The sequence below is a fragment of the Panthera pardus genome, unplaced genomic scaffold, assembly GCF_024362965.1.
Source record: "Panthera pardus isolate Hobbes unplaced genomic scaffold, ASM2436296v1 HiC_scaffold_15, whole genome shotgun sequence".
NCBI lineage: Eukaryota > Metazoa > Chordata > Mammalia > Carnivora > Felidae > Panthera > Panthera pardus.
The window spans coordinates 75,667,892-75,688,766 of record NW_026526710.1 but is presented as its reverse complement, the minus strand read 5'-3'; the positions used below and the strand labels follow the sequence as shown (position 1 = coordinate 75,688,766).

At 41.2% G+C, this 20,875-nt stretch overlaps 1 protein-coding gene across 2 annotated transcripts in view; it reads right to left on the bottom strand.

The window, feature by feature from the left end:
• Positions 1 to 20,875, bottom strand: part of SERPINB7 (serpin family B member 7) — a 50,231-nt gene that overhangs the window by 2,937 nt on the left and 26,419 nt on the right. For both annotated transcript variants that reach the window (XM_053902816.1, XM_019463821.2), the window contains exons 2-7: positions 18,166 to 18,351; positions 12,191 to 12,241; positions 11,504 to 11,620; positions 6,198 to 6,315; positions 2,420 to 2,562; positions 955 to 1,101 (exon numbers count right to left, since the gene is read on the bottom strand). In XM_053902816.1, the coding sequence (XP_053758791.1) occupies positions 955 to 1,101; positions 2,420 to 2,562; positions 6,198 to 6,315; positions 11,504 to 11,620; positions 12,191 to 12,241; positions 18,166 to 18,333 (744 nt within the window). In that variant the 5' untranslated portion in view covers positions 18,334 to 18,351. The remainder of the gene's footprint in view (positions 1 to 954; positions 1,102 to 2,419; positions 2,563 to 6,197; positions 6,316 to 11,503; positions 11,621 to 12,190; positions 12,242 to 18,165; positions 18,352 to 20,875) is intronic.

Sequence of the window (20,875 nt, the reverse complement as noted above, 5' to 3'; positions counted from 1 at the left end):
ACTTCCCAGTTATTTTACAAGCAACATTCATTATTTTACAAATCAAAACACAAAAATATTTTAAACTTTAGATGTAACTTTTTAGGGTAGTTGATATATGTGCACACACACACACACATTTGTACATAGGTATTTATCAGACAAATTGACCAAATCCCATGAGCCTCCTTTCCCTATCCCACATGGTTGCTGTGTGGACCAAATAAGACAACATGAATGAGGCTCAGAGCACACGGCCCGGCACACAGTAGGTGCTCACTGAATGGCGTCTATTATTCCTTCTGATTGGAAGTACAGAGAGCAACCAAAGATCCAGGCTTCTGGGATTTCAGGTCACAGGCTCAGGAGGCCAAATTCACAGGGAGGAAACGAGAAAGAAGGACTGGAAGAAAATCAGGATCTGAGACATGGTGATGCCATGTGGCCTTGTGGGGCCCCTGGGATGCCTCTTTTTGTCCCTTGCGCTGTGCTGGTCTGTTGCCCTGGCTACATCAGTCACAGGGCAGTCCCTAACCTACGCTTTTCGCAGAGACACAGAAACTCGGTGAGACCGTACATTTTGATGCTCAAAGGCCCAAAACCCCACTGTATCATTCCTGCCTAAAATGGTCTATCAAAGTTCTAATAACACATGCAAGACTGTTTTGATGGTCAAGTGCAAAGACCTAAACTCATACCCTTTTCCCTCCAACGCTGAGGTTTGAGAGGGTGCCAATTTCATAGCTATTCAACTAAAATTTAGGCTAAACTGAAGTAAGTCAATCTCAGCATCTATCTATAATGGTGTCAGGCACAGAGTAGGTACTCCTTAAATATTTGTCCAATAAAGGAATCAGCAGGCAAATCTCTGATTCTTACAGCCTGAAATCATCAAGTGGATGCATAAAAACACAATCAATAATATCTTAAAAATCTTCTAAATCCCCAGTAGTGAAAGTGGCAGTATTAACTTACTTGGGACAGGTCATTTTCGGGCAGCATTATGTACATGCTTATGCCACCATGATACTTGAGCTCAACAACCTGCATGGGCGGGTCCCTAATGACAGACAAATTGAACTTCCGTTCTTGGTGCATCATGGTGATTGCTTTCCCAGGACACTGAAAGTCAAGTCACAAAAAACATTTTATAAGCCCACCTTATTTCACAATAAAATAAGAATAGTCTTTAGCCTTTGTCCAGTCGATTCAGTAGATTCTTCCTGACCTGTTGCCAATAGTGATTGCATTGCATTGGTTCCCAGCTTTGGGATTAACTGCCTGGGTTTAAAACTCCCAGATGTATAGCTTTGGGCTAGCACCTCTCTGTGCTTCCATTTCCTCATCCATATAATGCGGGTAAAAATAGTCTCTACTGCATAGGACCATTGTAGAGATGATGTGACTTAATATACCTAGAACTTGGTACATGGCCTTGCACCTAGTGTTTTACCTGAAAATGTCTATATAAGTAATGAATAATTATTAAATAGAATTATAATTTAAAATGAATGCTATAGATTTTTTAATAAGACCTCATCTAAAATTGTGTGATTTTGATAGTACTGGTCTGTATTTTACCTCCAATGAAAGAAAACATCTTCAGTATTCATAGCAATATTTATCAAGTTTAGTCTTCTCTGCATGAACATAAAAGGCTGAATGATTGAAAGAAACTTTACAGGTCAGTTAGCGGAATCGCCTTATTTGTGAGGGTAGGAAGGTCTACGGTGGTTAAGCTGACTTGCCTAGGACAACGCAGATTCTGTGACACGAGGCAGGGACCCCGACACAGTACTTCCGACTCCAAAGCCTTGATGCTACTACTATACTCTAAGATTATTGTGTACAAATTGGTAAAAACAAAAAACAAACAAAAAACACAAGAATATATATTTTACAAAAGTTGATTAGGACTGACACTTGGAAATGCATAATGTTACTAAACATAACTTCTTCCTCTGTAAAAGGAAACAAATGCACCCTCACTTTGACTCGGGAAAACTCATCGGTATTAAATGACTAGAACCGTACACCCCACCCACAGTTAGAATCAGAAGAAAAATACAGGACACGCTTTTGTCCCATTTTCTTCTTACAGGCATCCAACTAGAATATCTTAAAAATGAATTCGTACTTTATTACCTTTCTCAATTTTGAATATATTTTAAGAAATGTCAATTTCTGGGATACCTCCAATTGTGATCCATAACCTGCATTATCAGGAGAATAGAAAGTGTGTTTTATAAGCAATCCACCACAAAGCATTGGTGAGCAGTGGAAGAAAGGAGCAAAGAAATGATGAGTCCATCCTTTGTCTATGTAAATATCATAATTTCTGCAAAGGAATACTATTGGCAATCGCTTCTCGGCCTTTTGGCTAAGATCAAGTGTGGGAATACTCTTGGCAAAAGAACCTTAATTGAATAGATTTCCATACCTTGGGAGATCTGAAACGGCAGTTTAGGGTTTCGTTCTTGGAGAAGGCCGACTCCCACTTGCCCTTGAAGTACACAGCGTTCACCAGCACCATGACAGCGGAAGAACTTATGCTACCTTCTTGAAAGATGTTCTTGATTTTGCCTTTTGAAAAACAAGTGGAGGAAAAAAATGTTAAGTTTTAATGTAATTTTTCTAAAAAGACAAGATGAACATGATATTCTTCCTTATGACATAATTAGAATAATAACAATGATATTTGTCATAGCCTATGAGCAATCAATCACTCTGTCCAGTACTCTCTAAATACTTTGTGTGCAAGATTTGGTTTAATCCTCACAAAAGTCTCTGTGGGGTAGGCACTATGATTGTTTCCATTTCCTGTTGAGGATGCTGGAGCACAGAGAGAGTAAGTAATTTTTACATCACACAACAAGAAGTTACGGCAACAGGATTCCAACCCAGAAAGAGGACTCCCGAAGCCCCTCCTTGCTGGTAAGCCCAAACTACCTTTACCACCTGGACGAGGCCACAGCATCCCAGATATAACTTAACTCCATTCTGTTGAGAGGGCTAATTACTTCCTTCATTCCACATAACAAGATTTTTGCTCGACGTCAACCCTATTCTTGATGCTTGAATCACAACCATGAAAGACATAGTCTTTGCCAACATTGGACTCACAGTCCAGTTCAGGGAGCTGCCCACACTGGTACCATAGTCATGTGCTCAGTGTGCTGTGGGAGCACAGACAAGGGCTGCCCTCTCTGGCTCGGCCCTCTGCTTGAGCTGAGGGTGAGGCGCGAGGTGGAGAGAAATTGCGTATAGCAGAAGCTCTTTATTCGAAGACATGGAAGCCTGGAAAAGCACGGTGTGTTTGGGGAAAGCCTAGCACATTCTGATGCATTAGGGAAAGGAGGGTTGGAAAGGTTAGAGGGAGGGGCCAACTAATGAAGAGTCTTGAATGTCTGGCAGTAATTTTGGATTATCCTGAAGGCAATGGAAAATGATTGCTGAGGATCCATTGGAAGATAAGAAAGGACAAGGTCATGATGGGTCAGATTTACCTTCCAAAAGGGGTGCTCTGGTAGTGTGCGGAGGATGGGCAAGGGGCAACAAGACTTGGGTGAGTTTGGTGAAATGTTGGCAGCATTCTGAAGTATTCAGCATTAAGAACCAATGCTTACCAAAATGAGAATAATTTTCGGATAGATTTGAATAAAAAAGGAAGAGAAATTAATCATTGGTCCAGATGGAAAAACGTATTAGCAATCTGATACCCTTAAACACTAAACACTAAATAGAGTCCCACTCAGTTATTAGAAAAAGCAATTGCAGGGGCGCCTGGGTGGCCCAGTCAGTTAAGCTTCTGACTTCAGCTCAGGTCATGGTCTTATGGTTCGTGAGTTTGAGCTCGCATCAGGCTCTCTGCTGTCAGCACAGAGACACTTCAGATCCTCTGTCTCCCTCTCTCTCTCTCAAAAATAAAGAAATAAACTTAAAAGAAAGAAAAAGCAATTGCATATTTTTTCTTGGTTTGAGAGTAGTATATTTGAAACATGTGATGGCTAATGGTCAAAGTAACCCTCTACTGAGGTAATGACCAATGAACAAAAAGCAAATTGAGACACCGCACTCTTATTCCCAGGGCTAATTATAGTATGTTTGCATTGAAGAATGCAAGTCATGTCTCATATTTTTGAAACAGAACCAGACTCAGCAAATACATGTGTGTTTTTCAGAGTATAAACCAAGGTCAGCCTTTGGTAAAGAAATGACTCGGTTTGGAATCGACCGATTAGCAAAATAGCAGTGAATACATTTTCTTATTTGTTTTGAACTAAACCAGAACATTTGCGAGAATTCAGTTTTTAGCTGTGCAAGACACTTACCAACCAATTAAGCAATGTACTTTTTCGGGAAGATACTACCTTTGACACATATATTATTTTGATAAATGAAGAGAATTTTAAAGTGAAAGATAAACTACGCATCTTGTAAGAGAAGCAATCATATAAAAATACATTTCACAGTAGGATGTCATAATTTTAATGCGATTCTTCAACCCAAGAAGAAAACAGAAAGATATTGGATTAATCATTAGAATGAAATATAATGCTGTGGTCATTGAAAATAATATCCTATAAACCACTTTTAGTCTTTGTTCACTAACCAGGTGTAAGATAATGAGGATAATTGAGTATATTAATTCAGCTTGTCACTAATTTATGAAATGGTCATAATAAAATCAGTATTTGTCTCACAGGATTCTTTCTCAATCCAATGAGATAATAGATAAGATTATTAGATAATAGAATATTAGATAATAATAATAGATAAGATTTCTGAAAAGTATAAAGCATTCCCATTATTAAAATTACTCAAAACCACATTGTGGACAAATACTAAAGCAATTTTCTTTCTTTTTTATTTAATAATATATTTTATTTAAGCAGTATGTCTCAAATATTATCATTCCACCATATAAGAAGTAGAAAAATTATTAAGGGTTATGTTTACATTCTTTATTTCATACTTGGTCTATGCAATTAAATGGTTATGAAAAATTGCAAAGTCGCCTGTAAAAATGTCAGAGATAGAATGTGAAGAAGAAAATCTAGACACAGATGTGAACATAAACTATGAACATAACTAGGTCAACTTATTCCTTATGTATGAGGCCAAGAACTAGAATAGAACATGGGAAAATGAAGCCAGTGATTTGTTGAGGTGCTAGGATTGTGAGAAATTTTTGCTCCCCATTTTTTAATGTGAGTGAAAAAACATAAAATTTATCATCTAACAGGTCAGTGGCATTAATGGTGAACATTTTGTTGTATATCACATATTCAGAACTCATCTCACAAAACTGAAACTCTAAATGCACCGAACAACTCCCCTTTAAGCACCAACCCCCAGCCCTTGGTAACCGCCATTCTATTTTTTTTTTAATTGAAGTATAACTAACATACAGTGTTATATTCCTTTCAGGTATACAATATAATCATTCAACAAGTCTACGCATTACTCAGTGCTCATCAAGATAAGTGTATCTTAACTCCCTTCACCTATTTCATACTCACACCTGCCTCCCCTCTGGCAACCATTAGTTTGTTCTCTGTATTTAAAAGTCTGGTCGTTTGTTTGTATCTTTTTTCTTTATTTGTTTTGTTTTTTAAATTCAACATATGAGTGAAATCATAATATTTGTCTTTCTCTGTCTCACTTATTTCAGTTAGCATAATACCCACTAGGTCCAGCCACATTGGTGCAAATGGTAAGATCTCATTCTTTTTTATAGCTTAGTAATACTCTTATCTATCTATCTATCTATCTATCTATCTATCTATTTATCTCTCTATCTAGATATAGATACATATACCACATTTTCTTTATTAATCTCCTGATGGGCACATGGGCTGCTTCCATAACTTGGCTACTGTTAATAATGCTGCAGTAACCACAGGCATGCATATATCTTTTCAAATTAGTGTTTTTGTTTTCTTTGGGTAAATACCCAGGAGTGGAATTACTGGGTCATATTGATAATTCTGTTTTTAACTTTTTGAAGAACCTCCATGCTGTTTTCCACAGTGGCTGCACCAATTTGCTTCCCACCAACAGTGCACGAGCAATTTTCAATAACAGCAATCATTACATTGGATTAGGAGGAACTGTTTCCTTTCACGTCTTACAAAAGACTTCCAGCTCTAAAGTTGACCATTCTCAGGATTCACATATCACTGACAAATCTTTTAGAAAAATAGGGTTGCACTCACCATGTGTCTCATTTTCAATCCATTTATTAATTTTATATCTGGTATCTTCTACATCATTTGTAAAGTCAACTCGTTCCACTTTGGCATTGTATAATTTTTCAGCACACTCAATATAGTTCTAAAAAACATAAATAATTACAGTAATAAGTAAGTCTATAAGCAATACACAGTTCTTGTATTTACACCATTAACTAAGCATATAACAAATCTGTTTTTGAACTTGTCTCTTTATTTCCACCATCTTACTCGAGGACTCATTCCTCACTCAAAGATGGGGAAATATGGCTAGAAATATGAAAATATGGCTGGAAGGGGAGCTGGAAAGCCTGCAACTGAATTTGCACAGCAAGCACGCTATTTGTACTTAAGTTTATCTGAAATGGATTAGGGGAGGCTAACAGCGACTATGACTAAAGCCCATTCCCTTGGCTTTACCACTGCTTTCTCATCACAAACACGTCAACAGCCTCCTAGCTTGCCTCCCTTGCTTACATCACCCCCTTCATACTGAAAGCAGTAGGAAGGCTTCCGGGCTACTTCCTGCACTTAAGATACAGCCCAAGCCCCTAGACTTGCCTGTACTTGAAAGAAATGAAGTTGGGGCGCCTGGCTGGCTTAGTCAGAGGAGCATGTGACTCGAGCCCCACATTGGGTATAGAGCTTATTTAAATACATAAAACTGAAAGAAAGAAAGAAAGAAAGAAAGAAAGAAAGAAAGAAAGAAAGAAAGGAAGGAAGGAAGGAAGACGTGAAGTTGAGGAGGAAGAAGCAGAAAAGGCGAGCCCTACAGGCAGCAGTACCCTCAGGGGAGTAAGAGGATCTTTGCACACTCAGGAGCCCAGCAGGAGTTTGTGATGCCTGAAGCCTATGGTGAATGGGGCAGGTGGAGGCACAAGCCAGGACAGAGGAAGAGCATGTCTTGTCTCCTTGGATAAGGAGCTTTGGTTTCATTTTAGGGAGAGTTATTGAAAGGATGTGAAGAGGAGAGTAATGTAATTAAATGTGCATTTTGTAAAGGTGACTCTGAAATCAGCCTAGGAAAAACAATGGATTGGAGATAAAGGAACTTGTTAAAATGTCCTTAGAGTTTATCCCGAGGGATATAGAAAGGTCCTGAATTGAGGCAGCGAGTAGACTCAAATTGGAAGTTGCCTGAGGGCAAAACTCTAAAGAATACTCCTATTTCAGAGATGAGTAGACGAATAAAGATAAACAAAGGAAATGGAGATAAAGGAGAAGATAGAAAAACAGGAGAAATCAATGCCACAGAAACCAAGAAAGGGGAAAGTTTTCAGGGTTGCTACAGTAGTATGAACACTAAGGAGGCAGATAAGATCAAAACTTTGCCAAGAGCCCACAGCCTGGTGTCCATTGGAAGCCATTAGTCACCTTGGTAAGAGAAGCTTCAGGAGAAGTAGAAGGTAGAAGGTGTATTGCAATAGAGAGAGCAGTGAGAGAGGGTGGAAAACGGATTCTGCCTATACAGAAGCTTGATTGGACAAGCTTGACTTTTCAAGCTTAGATTGACAGAGTGAGATGCCCAGAAAAGGGAAGAGAATCATGGGGTAGCTTTAAAAAAAAAAAAAAAAAAGGAGAGAAAAATTTAGAAGATGTGTACCTGGAGCACATTTATATGCTATGAGGAAGAAGACGGTAGAGTGAGAGAGATTCCAGAAAAATACTGCTAGAAACATGTCACCAAGCAACTGGGGGTGAAGAGGCAAAAAGAAATGGATGAATTATCCATTAAACAAAGTATCCCCTCTGAAAATGAAGGGAAGGGGAAAGGGGGCAGGGTGTGAGGTAGATGTGGATCCCCCCCATGGCCTCTATTGTCTTTGTCAAGTAAAAGACAAGTGGAGATGGGAATTTATTGCTTAAAAATGAAAACACATTATTCTGAGGTGGATGTGCTTCTACCTGTAGAAGAGAAGCTGAAACGTAAGACAACTCATGTCCAATCCTTTGTCTCCATATACAGTTTGTTCCATGAACGTATATAATGTGTTCATCTTTAAGAAAGAGTCATACTGTTGCTTTGTCTCTTGAAAATTCCTCCATTAACTTTAAGATCAAATTGCCTATCTAGGACAAAATATTCATCCTGTGTATATTACAACATATATTTCATTTCAGTATTAAATTAATTTTCTCTTAAAGAAAAAGACATTTGAAAGTTGAAAGTGCTTGTGCCAGGGATGGAAACTATTTTGGGGTACATGGCAAACGATTGGAAGATTTAGGATCAAGTCCCAGTCTGTGGTCATGACCAGGTGGAGAGCAGTGGGGTGGTGGGGGTGGGGGGGGGGCGAGCAGAGCCATCCCTTCCCTCTGGCTGGTCATTCCAGGAGCCCAGAGCGGCAGCTCTAAGGAGCAAAGGGGTGTCACCCTGAGGTCTCGGGCAACCCCTCATGATCCAGACATCCACCCACCCAAAGGCAGTGGTTGAAATCCTGTTACTGTGGTGATTCTCTGACCAGGGGAGGCAGCAAGTATACTGAAGAAAGCCCAGGCTTTTTTCCACTAAATCCCACGACTTCCTGTCCTCACATGGGCTCCCACAGCACTGGGCCCTTCTCCTGCTCCAGGGCCAACTAGAAAAATCTAAGGCATCAGAGACCTGGAGCTCCTGGCACAGACCCAGTTGAAACTGATGGTGGCAATAAGAGGTTGTTGGGAAATTGAGAGAAGCAGAAGAGATTTCAATAACTGTTGTGAGGAATGGGAGAAAGAAATGACCATGAGCACACAGCTGACTGTCGGTCAGCACTGAGAACACCTAGCTAGGCTGGGAGCCCAGGGTGTTGCGGTGGTGACCACATATCCAGGCGTGGCACAAGCGTCACGTAGGAGCTGAGGTGCACCTGTGGAGAGAAGTCATGGGGTTGATCCAGGTGGGGTTCTGTTGGGGGAAAGAGACAGCTGATACGTTGAGAGCCGATGCAGAGAGGGAAAGATTGCAGAACTCAGTCAGTGCAAGTTGAGGAACAGGTAGAGTGGGCATGAAATAATGAGAGACTGAGAAGTATGGGATGATGTGGCCACTAAGGGGAAACTCAAGTTGTAGATTTCAGGAGTGCAACATTCTGGGCGTTGATGAGTTTCAGGGTGTGGCTTGAGCATTTGTTACTGTAATGGTAGAGAGAGAGGGTCAGGAGACTATAAGGAGGGAAGGTGACCTACAGCTGGGTGTCGCAGGACACTGAACTTACCCAAAATGATAGCAGAGCTTGGGGGAGTAATGGAATGACATCCTCAGAGGTCTGACCAAGAGAGATTTAGCACGGATTTGGGGAGGAGGGAGAAAGTATCAGAGATGGTGGTTAGGTCTTCTATGCTACCTTACTTTTTGTAAAGACAATTTATACGTTATTATTATCCTCATCAGTTCTCATAGACTCATCCATATTCAGATATGAGTAAAAAAAAAACTGTTGTAAAACAAAATGTAAAAAAATTGGAGATGATCTATCTTTGTACTGATCGGACAACTGAAAGTTAACAATAGTTACATCTTTAATCAAAACTAGTTTTTATGGGGCGCCTGGATGGCTCAGTCGATTAAGCATCCGATTCTTGATGTCGGCTCAGGTCATCTCATGCATGGTTTGTGAGTTCAAGCCCTGCATTGGGCTCTGTGCTGACAGCATCGAGCCTTCTTGGAATTCTCTCTCTCCCTCTCTCTCTGCCCCTCCCCTACTCATGCTCTGTCCCTCTCTCAAAATAGAGAAACTTTTTAAAAGTTCTCATTTTATTTTATTTTTTATTGTTGAGAGAGAGCGTGAACACAAGCAGGGGAAGGTCAGAGGGAGAGAGGGAGAGAGGGAGAGAGAGAGAGAGGGAGAGAGAGAGAATCTTAAGCAGGCTCCACACTCTGCGAGGAGCCCAGTTTGAGACTCAGTCTCCTGAACCGTGAGATCATGACCTGAGCCGAAATCAAGAGCCGGACACTTAACCAACTAAGCCATCCAGGCACCCCCAAAAAGGACTCTTTAGAATAACTACCTCTACTTGTAAATGTCTGGGAGGGAAAAGACGGCAGTGTCTCTATTTTCCATGTTCGTGGTCAGATCTCACGTTCACAGTGCTTCTGGGTGCCCTGCTCCCCACACACACTAAGTGCTGGATACGGGAACCCGGATGTGTGCTGTGAACAGTAACATGATATACACCTCGACTTCCTGTTCAACAGAGTTGGCAGTCCCTCAGGAACTCGGCAGTGTGTGGGAAAAGAGACACAAAATGTGGATCTGAACATACAGGGTGGCCCCTGTAAAGCTTGTGTGGGATTCTTCTTGGAAACATTAAAAAACAAAGTGGCTTCATGCCTCATAATTGGCAGGCTGCCAAAGGGTTGGGAGTGGCGTCAGAAGGGGGCAAAGAATCCGTGTGGGTGACAGACAGAGGAGACGATGATGGTTGGGTGGAACACAGAATGCTGGCAAAGATACAAGTGGAGATTAGCCCGGAGAGGGCATGGAAGCAAAGCTTTACGGTTGTCTGACAAGTGGAGAATTAAAAGGGAGAACACACACGCCCTGAAAATCACGGGCACTGCATCCGCTTGAATGCATCTACTAACCAGCTTCCGGTTGTCACAGCAGCGATGGCTCGAACGCATGGATCGAGCACAGTGGCACGGAGAACACAGTGTGGGTCTCCCTGGTCCTTGGGTGAGTGGGATGCCACAGCAAATGCTCAGACTTCACGAGCAGTATGAGCCACTCACCTGCTGACCTCGAGTGAACCATATCCCTGCCTCTATCCAGCCCGATCTGCCCCCCTGCCAGGGTCCTTACCTGCCTACGTCCCCCACAAGAGGCTCTTGTAAGTGATCGCCCTGCAAAGTTACTGCTGGCAGGAGAGATCACGGGGCACAGCTGAGAACAGAGAAGGTGAACTCAGCTCTGGGGATGCACAGCGATCCCAGGATCACAGAGCTTAGAGGAAAAGTGGGTAGACTTTTTCTGCTGCCCACGGACAACCCTAAATGAGCTGCCTTCTCCTCCCACCCGATTATAGCTCTGCCTCACTGCCAGAGAGCACTGTCTCTTCTGGTTTTGGAGCCTCTCAGTCTGGTGACCCTGAACGTGGGGATCCCTCAGCTAAAGACGTAAAGCTATACTCTGGAAACACAGTGATGATATTTCAAAGATATCTGGGAACATGATTAGCAGCAATAAGAAACAAAAAAATCACCATTGTCTGGCTCTGTAGAAAGACACAAGCCCTTTTACAGACGATGGATCGAACAAGACTAGGATCCAGAGTGGAAATAACCTTGTGACATGGGAGGCCGCACTTACCTTGTGAAAGTCAAACACTTTTTCTGCAAAAAGACCATTGGCAATGCTGAGCTCATAGTCCCTATGGGATGTGTTTATGTCGGAGAGAACTCTCTTCAGTTGAGACTGAAGTCCTGGCTGTTATTGAAAAGATTATAAAAAAATGTGTTATGGGATGGCAAATATATCCACGTTCTCATTTACACATGAAATAAAACATGTATATTGTGCTATAAAAGAACTGAAAAAGAATGATGCTCATAAAAGCAGCAATGCCACAGAAATTTACGATTTCTTGCCCTTCTCAGAATAGTATCTGTGATCAAAGTTAATTAAAAGTTTTACTAAAATAATTAACCTCAGAATAAAATTCTTAACAGCAGATAATGAATCTGCCTCATATGTGTGCTAAATAATTCATTTTACCTCTCTAAGTTGGCCATGGATATCAAAGGATAAAAGCAAAACATTTAGTTCCATACTGTCTTGCCAAAATCCAGCCAACACATGGTGAAATATTGGGAAATTAACAATTAACAAGTAAATTATCAAAACTTGTTCCTGAGATACCACAATATGGCAATCCGAGTGAGACATACTCTTCTGCTTTGAGGAGACAGCGAGCATAATTAAATACATCGGCGAGACAGTAATTTCTCGAATTTTAGCCCCACATTCCCCTTCCCTAGAAGAACGTATTGTCTTTACCTGAGTGTTAGAAGAGTTTCCCCATCCTGAGACCCTGTGGAAGTGAAGTATCTGCAGACAGGAAAGGAGAAAAGCAGTTACCAGGTCCTGATGAATGAGAAGAGACCCCACAGAACCAAGCAAGGAAGATACTTCATTGTTAATGGCTGTATCTGTGTGTGTGCTTATTAGCACACCGGGCAGCAGGAACAGGTGCAGCCACCCTACTGACATGGTTAGAACACAGATTACTCGGGGCAAGTGCCACCAGCCGGCAGAGTTAATAAATTGATGGCTACAAAATGAAATGTGTTTGATAACTATTTTGGTTTGCTCATTCCGGTGGAACAATCTTACAATTACTCACTGACTAAACATAGACAAGGATCAAAACGAATCACATAAAAAACTGAAATCAAATAAAAAACTTTGGGGCGCCTGGGTGGCTCAGTGGGTTAACTGTCTGACTTCGGCTCAGGTCACGATCTCGTGGTTCACGACTTTGAGCCCCGCGTCCGGCTCTGTGCCTTCAACTCAAAGTCTGAAGCCTGCTTCGGATTCTGTGTCTCCCTCTCTCTCTCTCTGCCCTTAGCCTGCTCATGCTCTCCTTCTCCCTCCCTCTCTCTCTCTCTCAAAAATAAATAAACATTAAAAAAAATGGAAACTTTATTTACCTACGTGGCGGCCAAGATTAGGGCTAATTACGTAGGCACCAAGATGGAAAAGGGAGAAGTAGTTACTGAACATCTAGGAAATCCTAAATGTGAAGCGAAATTGGGACTTGAGAGATGTAATTTCAGCTTCTTCAATTATTTGGAATTAAATCATTTTAGGTGTTTGCTTTTCCTGTGTGGCTCTTATATTATAATCCCATTGCTCTCATAATTGCTATTCTGCCCAAACTTTAATGTTCTGTTGCACTTTATCTGAATTTCCCCAGGCCCTGATGTCCACAGGATCTGAAATGCAAAACAGCTTCTCATAGAGTGTTCTACGCATATGATACTCATTTATGCAACTGTCGGGAGCAAACCGAATGTGTTCTGACTCCCAGGCGTGGGTGGATGATACACAGAAACAGCTAAGATTTTCTGTAAGAAAGATGTAGGTTTTCCTGAAGGGCTCGTATGTGCTACATTTGAACAATATCCCTAGTGGGAGGTGGAGGGAGGGAGAAGGGGTGAAGTCCATTAGAAATTACGCATGGGAATTTAATTAAGTCAGTGCTGCTATCCGTGCCTCTATGCAGGCTTTCAACTTCAAGGCTTCAGAACCCTAATCAATAGCACCATCTTACTGGGTAGGAGAAAATGGAACAGCTCAGTAAAATATATGAAAATGTATGAAGGCTATGAGTGTCACTGTTAGTCTCAACAGGTCACGGAGAATTGGAGCCTACCTCAATTTCTACATCCTCTTAATCTGGAATAATAATTAATGAGATGGAGTGAGAGATAAGGCACAGGTAACAAGGCACGTTCAATACACAAATTGGTAGTCAGTTTAAAATTCACCATGCCTGGCAACGAGGGGGTCATCCCGCCGTCCCCCACCCCCCAGGACTGTGCCATTGTGGAGCATGAAAACTATCAGCCTCCTTTCTCATTTTGCCTTGACATTGGATAGATGGGCATTTGGGAATATATGGATGTACCAGAAACATAAAGTATCGTGGGACAGGGTCAGGACTCAAAAATGCAAACATCTTTCCTGAACTAACTTTTGTGGAACCCAAGCAATATTATAAAAGGTGTCTGAATCCCTAGAAATCATCCTTGTTAAGTTTTTGAATAAAGTTTTAACAAGCACAAACATTTAACATCATTCTTTGATCATTTCTAATTTTAATCTATTTTGATAATGATCTGGCCATCTCTTCTGATATTCCCAATTGGCTTTTAGTAAACCTGACTGGTACAATATTGAGGTGATACATACATGTTTTTACATTTTCAAAAACTCTAAGAAATTGTACATTCAACAATAAAACTACCATGACTAAAGATGAACAGGGACACTAGTAAATAGTCAAATGTAATAAATATGAAATAAAATATCAAAGGGCATAGATAACACAATCCAAAATGCTAGCAGTCCTGTGGTCTCATATTCCCTGATTGACCCATGTAGGAAAATCAGAATTTCTTTTTCTTGTTCATAACTGGTAACATATTCAGATAACGACAAACAAGGAAAATCCTGGATCTACACAATGTAAGATATTTCAGGATCTTTGGATTGAGGGTAAAAAAAAAAAAAAAAAGACTGGGGCACCTCGGTGGCTCAGTCAGATAAGCATCTGACTTCAGCTCAGGTCCTTATCTCGCAGTTCGGGAGTTCGGCCCCGAGTCGGGCTCTGTGTTGACAGCTCAGAGCCTGAAGGCTGCTTCAGGTTCTGTGTCTCCTTCTCTCTCTGCCCTTCCCTCACCTCACACTCTGTCTCTCAAAAATAAATAAACATTAAAAAAATTTTTTTTCCAAAAAAAAAAAAAAAAAAAAAAGACTATGAATTATCTGCATCCCAATGGACTTCTTTCTACCTGTGTATTCTTGCCAAATGATAAAAGTATTATGTCTTCGCACAGAAGTGGTAGAATAAGTAACATATTACAGTGATTATTTTTGAAATGTTTTTGGTAAAACCCAATTGTTTTAGAAAATTCAAATTTGCCTAACTTTGAAAAAACACTGTGATATAAAGACATGATTTAAGACAAAAATTTATGACATACTTTATTTCAATGAAACGTTATGTGAGAGAAAAGAGAGGAAGTAGGCATCTCAAAGAAAACAAAACTAAATTTTAAAAACCATTGTATTTAAAAAGCACAGTAATATTAAAGCTAAATGAAAAAATATGAACCTGAACACATGATCTTGTAAATAAATGTACTTTTCTGCTTTTTCACTCAAATGGGAATCAGCCTGCTATGTCACCTGAACTCCACTGAATTGATTGCAGATTTCATGCCGATTCTGGATTTCAGTACTGTTATCCAGTAAAGGAATCACATCTTTGCTGAGAGTAGCTGACCTATCTTGAACCAAGAAAATTCAGGACAGGCCCAGAACACCGGGTCGGGTAGCAAAGATTTAGAGCCATCTGAAAGGACTGTTTAAAAAGGACAAGTTTAGGGGGCACCTGGGTGGCTCAGTCGGTTTAGTGTCTGACTCTTGATTTTGGCTCGGGTCATGATCTCACAGTTCCCAGGATTGAGTCCCATGTTGGGCTCTGTGCTGACAGTGAGGAGCGTGCTTGGCATTCTCTCTCTCTCTCTCTCTCTCTCTCTGCCCCTCCCCTGCTCGCTCGCTGTCTCTCAAATAAAAATAAATTTTAAAACAAAAAAAAGGGACAAGTTTAAAGGGATTTCTCCTGGCCCAACTGTGACCATCCGAGCATCAAAAATAAAAAATAAGAATGACCACTGGTCCATGGCAATGCTTAAGAGAGACAGATAGATGGATGCCACAGAGACTAAACTGATCAAATATACATATGTGACACACAGAATCAAGTGTTGGGCACTGCGACAAGAAACTAACTGGGCCAGGGTTGTGGGGGCGAGAGGGGGAAGCTAAACAATCGATTTCCAAGGAGGTATACTGCAGAGGACTAAATATTTGTACAAATGAGTTATGTGAATGGTTTTGTGCCTACAGTTGTCATTTTTTTCCTGTTACATACTTCTTTTTTTTTTTTTTTAAACTTATTTTGACAGAGAGAGAGAGCAGGGGAAGGGCAGAGAGGGAGAGAGGGTCCTCTTACCTGTTTCTTATAAGAGGTTGTAAGAGCAGGGGCTATAAAAAGTAATTCAGGAAAGGCACTGATCCCGTCAGTGACTATAAAAGAGCAGACCCCAGCAATACAGGCTCTTTGAATTCACTGTGACCCACCTCCCAAGGGTTGACTGGTCCCGCCAGGCAGCTTGGGAGGGGGGCAGGAGAGGGGCTCGCAAAGAGACCTCAGGAAATGAATCAGGCAATAGCCCAAGAAAGTTCCTAACCTGACATCATACAATAACAAGTAACTGTGTCTTCTGTCGTGTTAAAGGCATGGTGTTTCATCATAGGTGTGAAGTCTCCACGTCTTTGGAATAGAAACACCTTTTAAGCTATTTTTTAAGTGGGTACCAACAAGTCCCCTCTCCGCCCCACCACCCTATAGTTTACAGGTAAGGATACTGAGGCTAACACAGATGAACTAATTTTCCCAAACCAGAATTTGGATCTAATTTTCTAACTCCAAGACCAAGTTGCCTTCCTTGGTTCTAAAGCATTATGTACTTATACTAATGAATGAATACATTTTTATTAGTGGCTACATCCCCCCCCCCCCCGCCAAAGGCTATATATTTATCAAAGCACTAACTTCATAAAAACTGAGGCTTTGTAATAATGTACTTCGGGCTGCATTTCAGTTCGGTGGCTTTAGGGAGAATGGTTCTCGACTCTTTTGATTCTGCCTCCTGGGGGATATCTGGCAATATCTGGAGGCATTTTTGCTTCTCACTACTGGAAAGAGGTACCCGAATGGTATCTAGTGGGGAAAAGCCCCTCACAATGAAGAACTATCTGGCCCAAAATGTCCAAGGTTTTGAAACCCTGATTTAGAAGGTCACCCTGAATTTGAATCATAGCTCTGCCACTTGCTAGTCAAGGTGGCACGGGAACACACGAAATCAAGGTAATACCACCTACTCTGATGTCACTGCGAGCAGCAAATAAGATATCTGTAAAGCTTAGCCCAGAGCCTGACACTGACGAAGTTCCCAGCAGTTATAGCTGCTGTCATCACATTAAAGGTGCTCAGTGTACTTGGCTGGGACTCACTCCGGCTCTTGGAAACAAATGGCATCCTGAGGCCATCCTGGTTATTCCCTAGCAGCAGATATTCACTGAGCTATCGGGAGAGAGAAATGAATTATTCTAATAATATTCTAATGAGTAATTCTAAATTACCTGCACAAACACTCTTTAACAAGTGCTTAGTTGCGAAAGGTTACAACACGGACCAGCTTCCTCTAGCTCCAATTTATGAACGAAAATAATGGGGGGAACGAGGGGGCAGAAAGGGATGACGAAGACCTCCACGTGCAGCGTGGACCTGCTGTCTCACCTGCCATCGAGCTCCTACAACTCCCAAGAGGAGAGGGAAACCATGATCGTTTCACTTCCCCGTCCAGCCTGGTTCGGGGTAGTGTACGAAGGGTAACGTAAAAAGCGCTTTCTACGGCTGTTGGTGACAATGTGAAAACCACTCAGGTAGGCTGCTGTTACCTGGAATGTACTATTGCATCATTTGTGCCCAGGTCATTCATGTTTAAGTTGGGACCCTGGCATCTTCTGCTTGTGCTTCTTTCTTATCTACTTCTACTGAGGCACTGGCTCCCAAGCCTTCGCGTGCACCTGCAGAGTTTATGAAACCACAGATTGCTGGGCTCCATCCCCATAATCTCTGATTCACTAGGTCTCAGGTGGGGTCCAAGCATTTGCATTCCTAACAAATTCTCCAGGGGGCACCTGGGCGGCTCAGTCGGTTAGGCGTCCGACTTCGGCTCAGGTCATGATCTCGCGGTCCGTGAGTTCGAGCCCCGCGTCGGGCTCCGTGCTGACAGCTCAGAGCCTAAAGCCTGCTTTGGATTCTGTGTCTCCCTCTCTCTCTGCCCCTCCCCTGCTTGCGCTCTGTCTCTGTCTCTCTCTCTCTCAAAAATAAATAAACACTAACAAGTTCTCCAGGTGATGCTGATGCAGCTGGTCTAGGAAACACACTTCGAGAACCACTTGACCAAGGTAAAGAATCAAAGCGACAGTTCTGAGAAAATTCCTGTTGTCTCTCATCTCAAACCCAAGCGCTAGGAGCAGCGTGTGTCCTTCGCCTCCTTGAGATGGCCTCATTTACATGGGACCATTGCAGTAGAATATGCTCTTGCAGAAAACAATCTGCCCTAAAAGATTCATTGCCGGAACCATGGGCAGTGGCACAACCCGAGACTGACCTTATCAATCTGAGAAGCACAGTCACCTCGTGCACCCAAACGGACCAGGGCCAGGGCAGTGAAGATGCTCAGAGAAGAAAAGAACACATTTCCATTTCCTTGACTGTTATCCATCTCTCCGAACAGGTTGATGCAAAACTCTGCATTTGTTGCAGCAAGGGAGGCCATTGCGGAACGGTGCGCAGCCTAGAGAACGCAGAGAAACGGGATGAGTTCCAAGTACACCCTCTGGACGTAAGAAGGTTTTTATATTCATCTGTTGTTTCAGATCTGAAGCTTCATTTCTTCAGCCTTGGAGGTAACCATCAAATAACTTAGAACAAAAAGAAAACAACTTCCTCTGATCCAGTGTCCTTGTTACCAACAACTCTAAAACGATCTCTCCTGGCAACATCATGATACATGCATCTTTTTTACACGGACACACATTAGTGCAAAGTCTCTATGTCTCTGCCTCTGCTCTCCTACTCACATCCAGGACGGATTCCCATTTGTCCTTCATAGGGCATTTCTAGCATCGGTGGCCTCAGACAGTTCTGTTCTCACCTCCTAAGCAGACCCCCTCCTGGGGCCGTTTAGTGAATCACCTCAACTTCCTAAGCTGAAATAGAGCAAAAGTGCTCTTTGCAGTAAAACAAATATTAGGACATTAGACAGTCTATTAAAGAAGCTATAGTCCTTGCTTTCTAAATCTGTAGTTTTAAAAAAGGTTAACATTTGGAGATTGAACACATAATTTTCTACTCTCCAGTATAGCCACCATACATGTGCTTAGAGTGATCCTATATCCTAACTCTTTTCAGGACTTCCCCAATTTCAAATATTATACATCCTTAATCCTGTAGTTGTTATTGTCACACCTTTTTCTAATTTAGGGGGAATGGAAATGCTATTAACCATATTATGAATCACAAACACGCACATGAACTTCCAACACAGAGGTCTATCTCTTACCGGAGAACCTAAGGTATAACAGCTAATTTAGAATCTAGGATGAAAATGAGGCTGTCTTCAAATTCTTGATAATGTTTCCGAAATATAGAAGGCTGCCACCGGCATGGAATTCTTCAGGTATCTGCTCTGGTATTTCTTTGCAGACTTTTTCCACAATGCTCAAACTGATCCCCAGTCCCACAGGTGGGGTTGCCCTGACTAAATGGATTAACATGGATCCTCCAAATTATTCTCCTTGAATATTCTGTGACATTACACCTAATGGTGTGGCAGGTTCCAAGAGTTCCTTAAGGGACCCACTGCTAATCCCAAACTTGTTACTAACAGTTGTATGACCTGGGTCAAGTCTTTCACTTCCGTAACCTTCTAAATTTCATCTTATTCAGGGTTGCCTGGGTGGCTCCGTCGGTTAAGTGTCCAACTTCGGCTCAGGTCATGATCTCACGGTCCGTGAGTTCGAGCCCCGTGTTGGGCTCTGTGCTGACAGCTCAGAGCCTGGAGCCTGCTTTGGATTCTGTGTCTCCCTCTCTTTCTGCCCTTACCCCACTCATTCTCTCTCCCTCTCTCTCTCAAATATATATAAACTTCAAAATTAATTAATTAATTAATGGTACCAGATCACTTATCCTTAAACGTTCCTGTACAGACATGTTTATGCATTTTGAAAATAAATGCCAATAGTATGTTTCCACTTCACATACTTGTTTTTATCTTTCTCTACGCAGGTGCACAGTTAGTTTCCAGGAATGAAAGCAAGATTCTTTCCTTCTCTTTTGATATAAAGTCTAAATCCCATTGGCAAATAGATAACTATATTTAAGGTCAAATTACTTTTTATACACTCCCCAGATTCCATCTGGTGACATGAATAAATACTAGCATTAGTATTTATTGGAGTATTATTTCCTTATTATTATAAGGAAAAGTGTGATTTTCCTTTCTCCTATAATTACTTTGCATAGCATCTTTTAAAGAGATAAACAAGCACCAACAGAAATAAGTTAATACGCACAAGTATCCAGTGATTTGGGTCCCAGTTAAATAACTGAAGGAAGTTGAAGAAGAAAATAAGTTACGTGAAGCCACAGAAAATGTCAGCATGACTCTACCCATTAGGCCATGGTCCAGACATAGCAACCAAGGAATATTCTTTCCAAATCATGACAGAATCTGGCTTCAGATTAATTTTTCATTCCACTAAAGATATACTGTATTCTTACATTCTTTACACAAACATTTTAGTTTAATGTACAGACATGAAATTTACAATTTACAGGTTAACACAAACTAACAAAGACTCATGATGGTTTTTAAATCCCAAACATCCAACTTAAGGATCTAAAAGTCCACAGGAGCCCAAAGCCCATTTGCTTACTTAATGGTATATTTCAATGCAAGAAATGTGCTATCCTTCTTAACTACATTTTTCATGTCAAAACAAAAGGATACGTATGTTCTCACTGAAGTTTTTTAAGTCTAATAAAAGGCAAGAAAAATAATTTTTAAATAAAGCATAGGAAAAACTAGGGACAAAACACACTAAAAAACCCCATGAAATTATAGTGATATTTTATGGACCCAAACTTACTATACTTGATTGATAAATAATGTGCCTTAAATGATTGATCAAAATATTACCTAATCTCAGGATAATTTGTTTATACAAGGAAAAGCAATCTTACTTCATGGTACATTGTTGAAGAAAATAAAAACTCCTATAGTTACTGAATTAGAATACACATACTGGAGGGGGAAA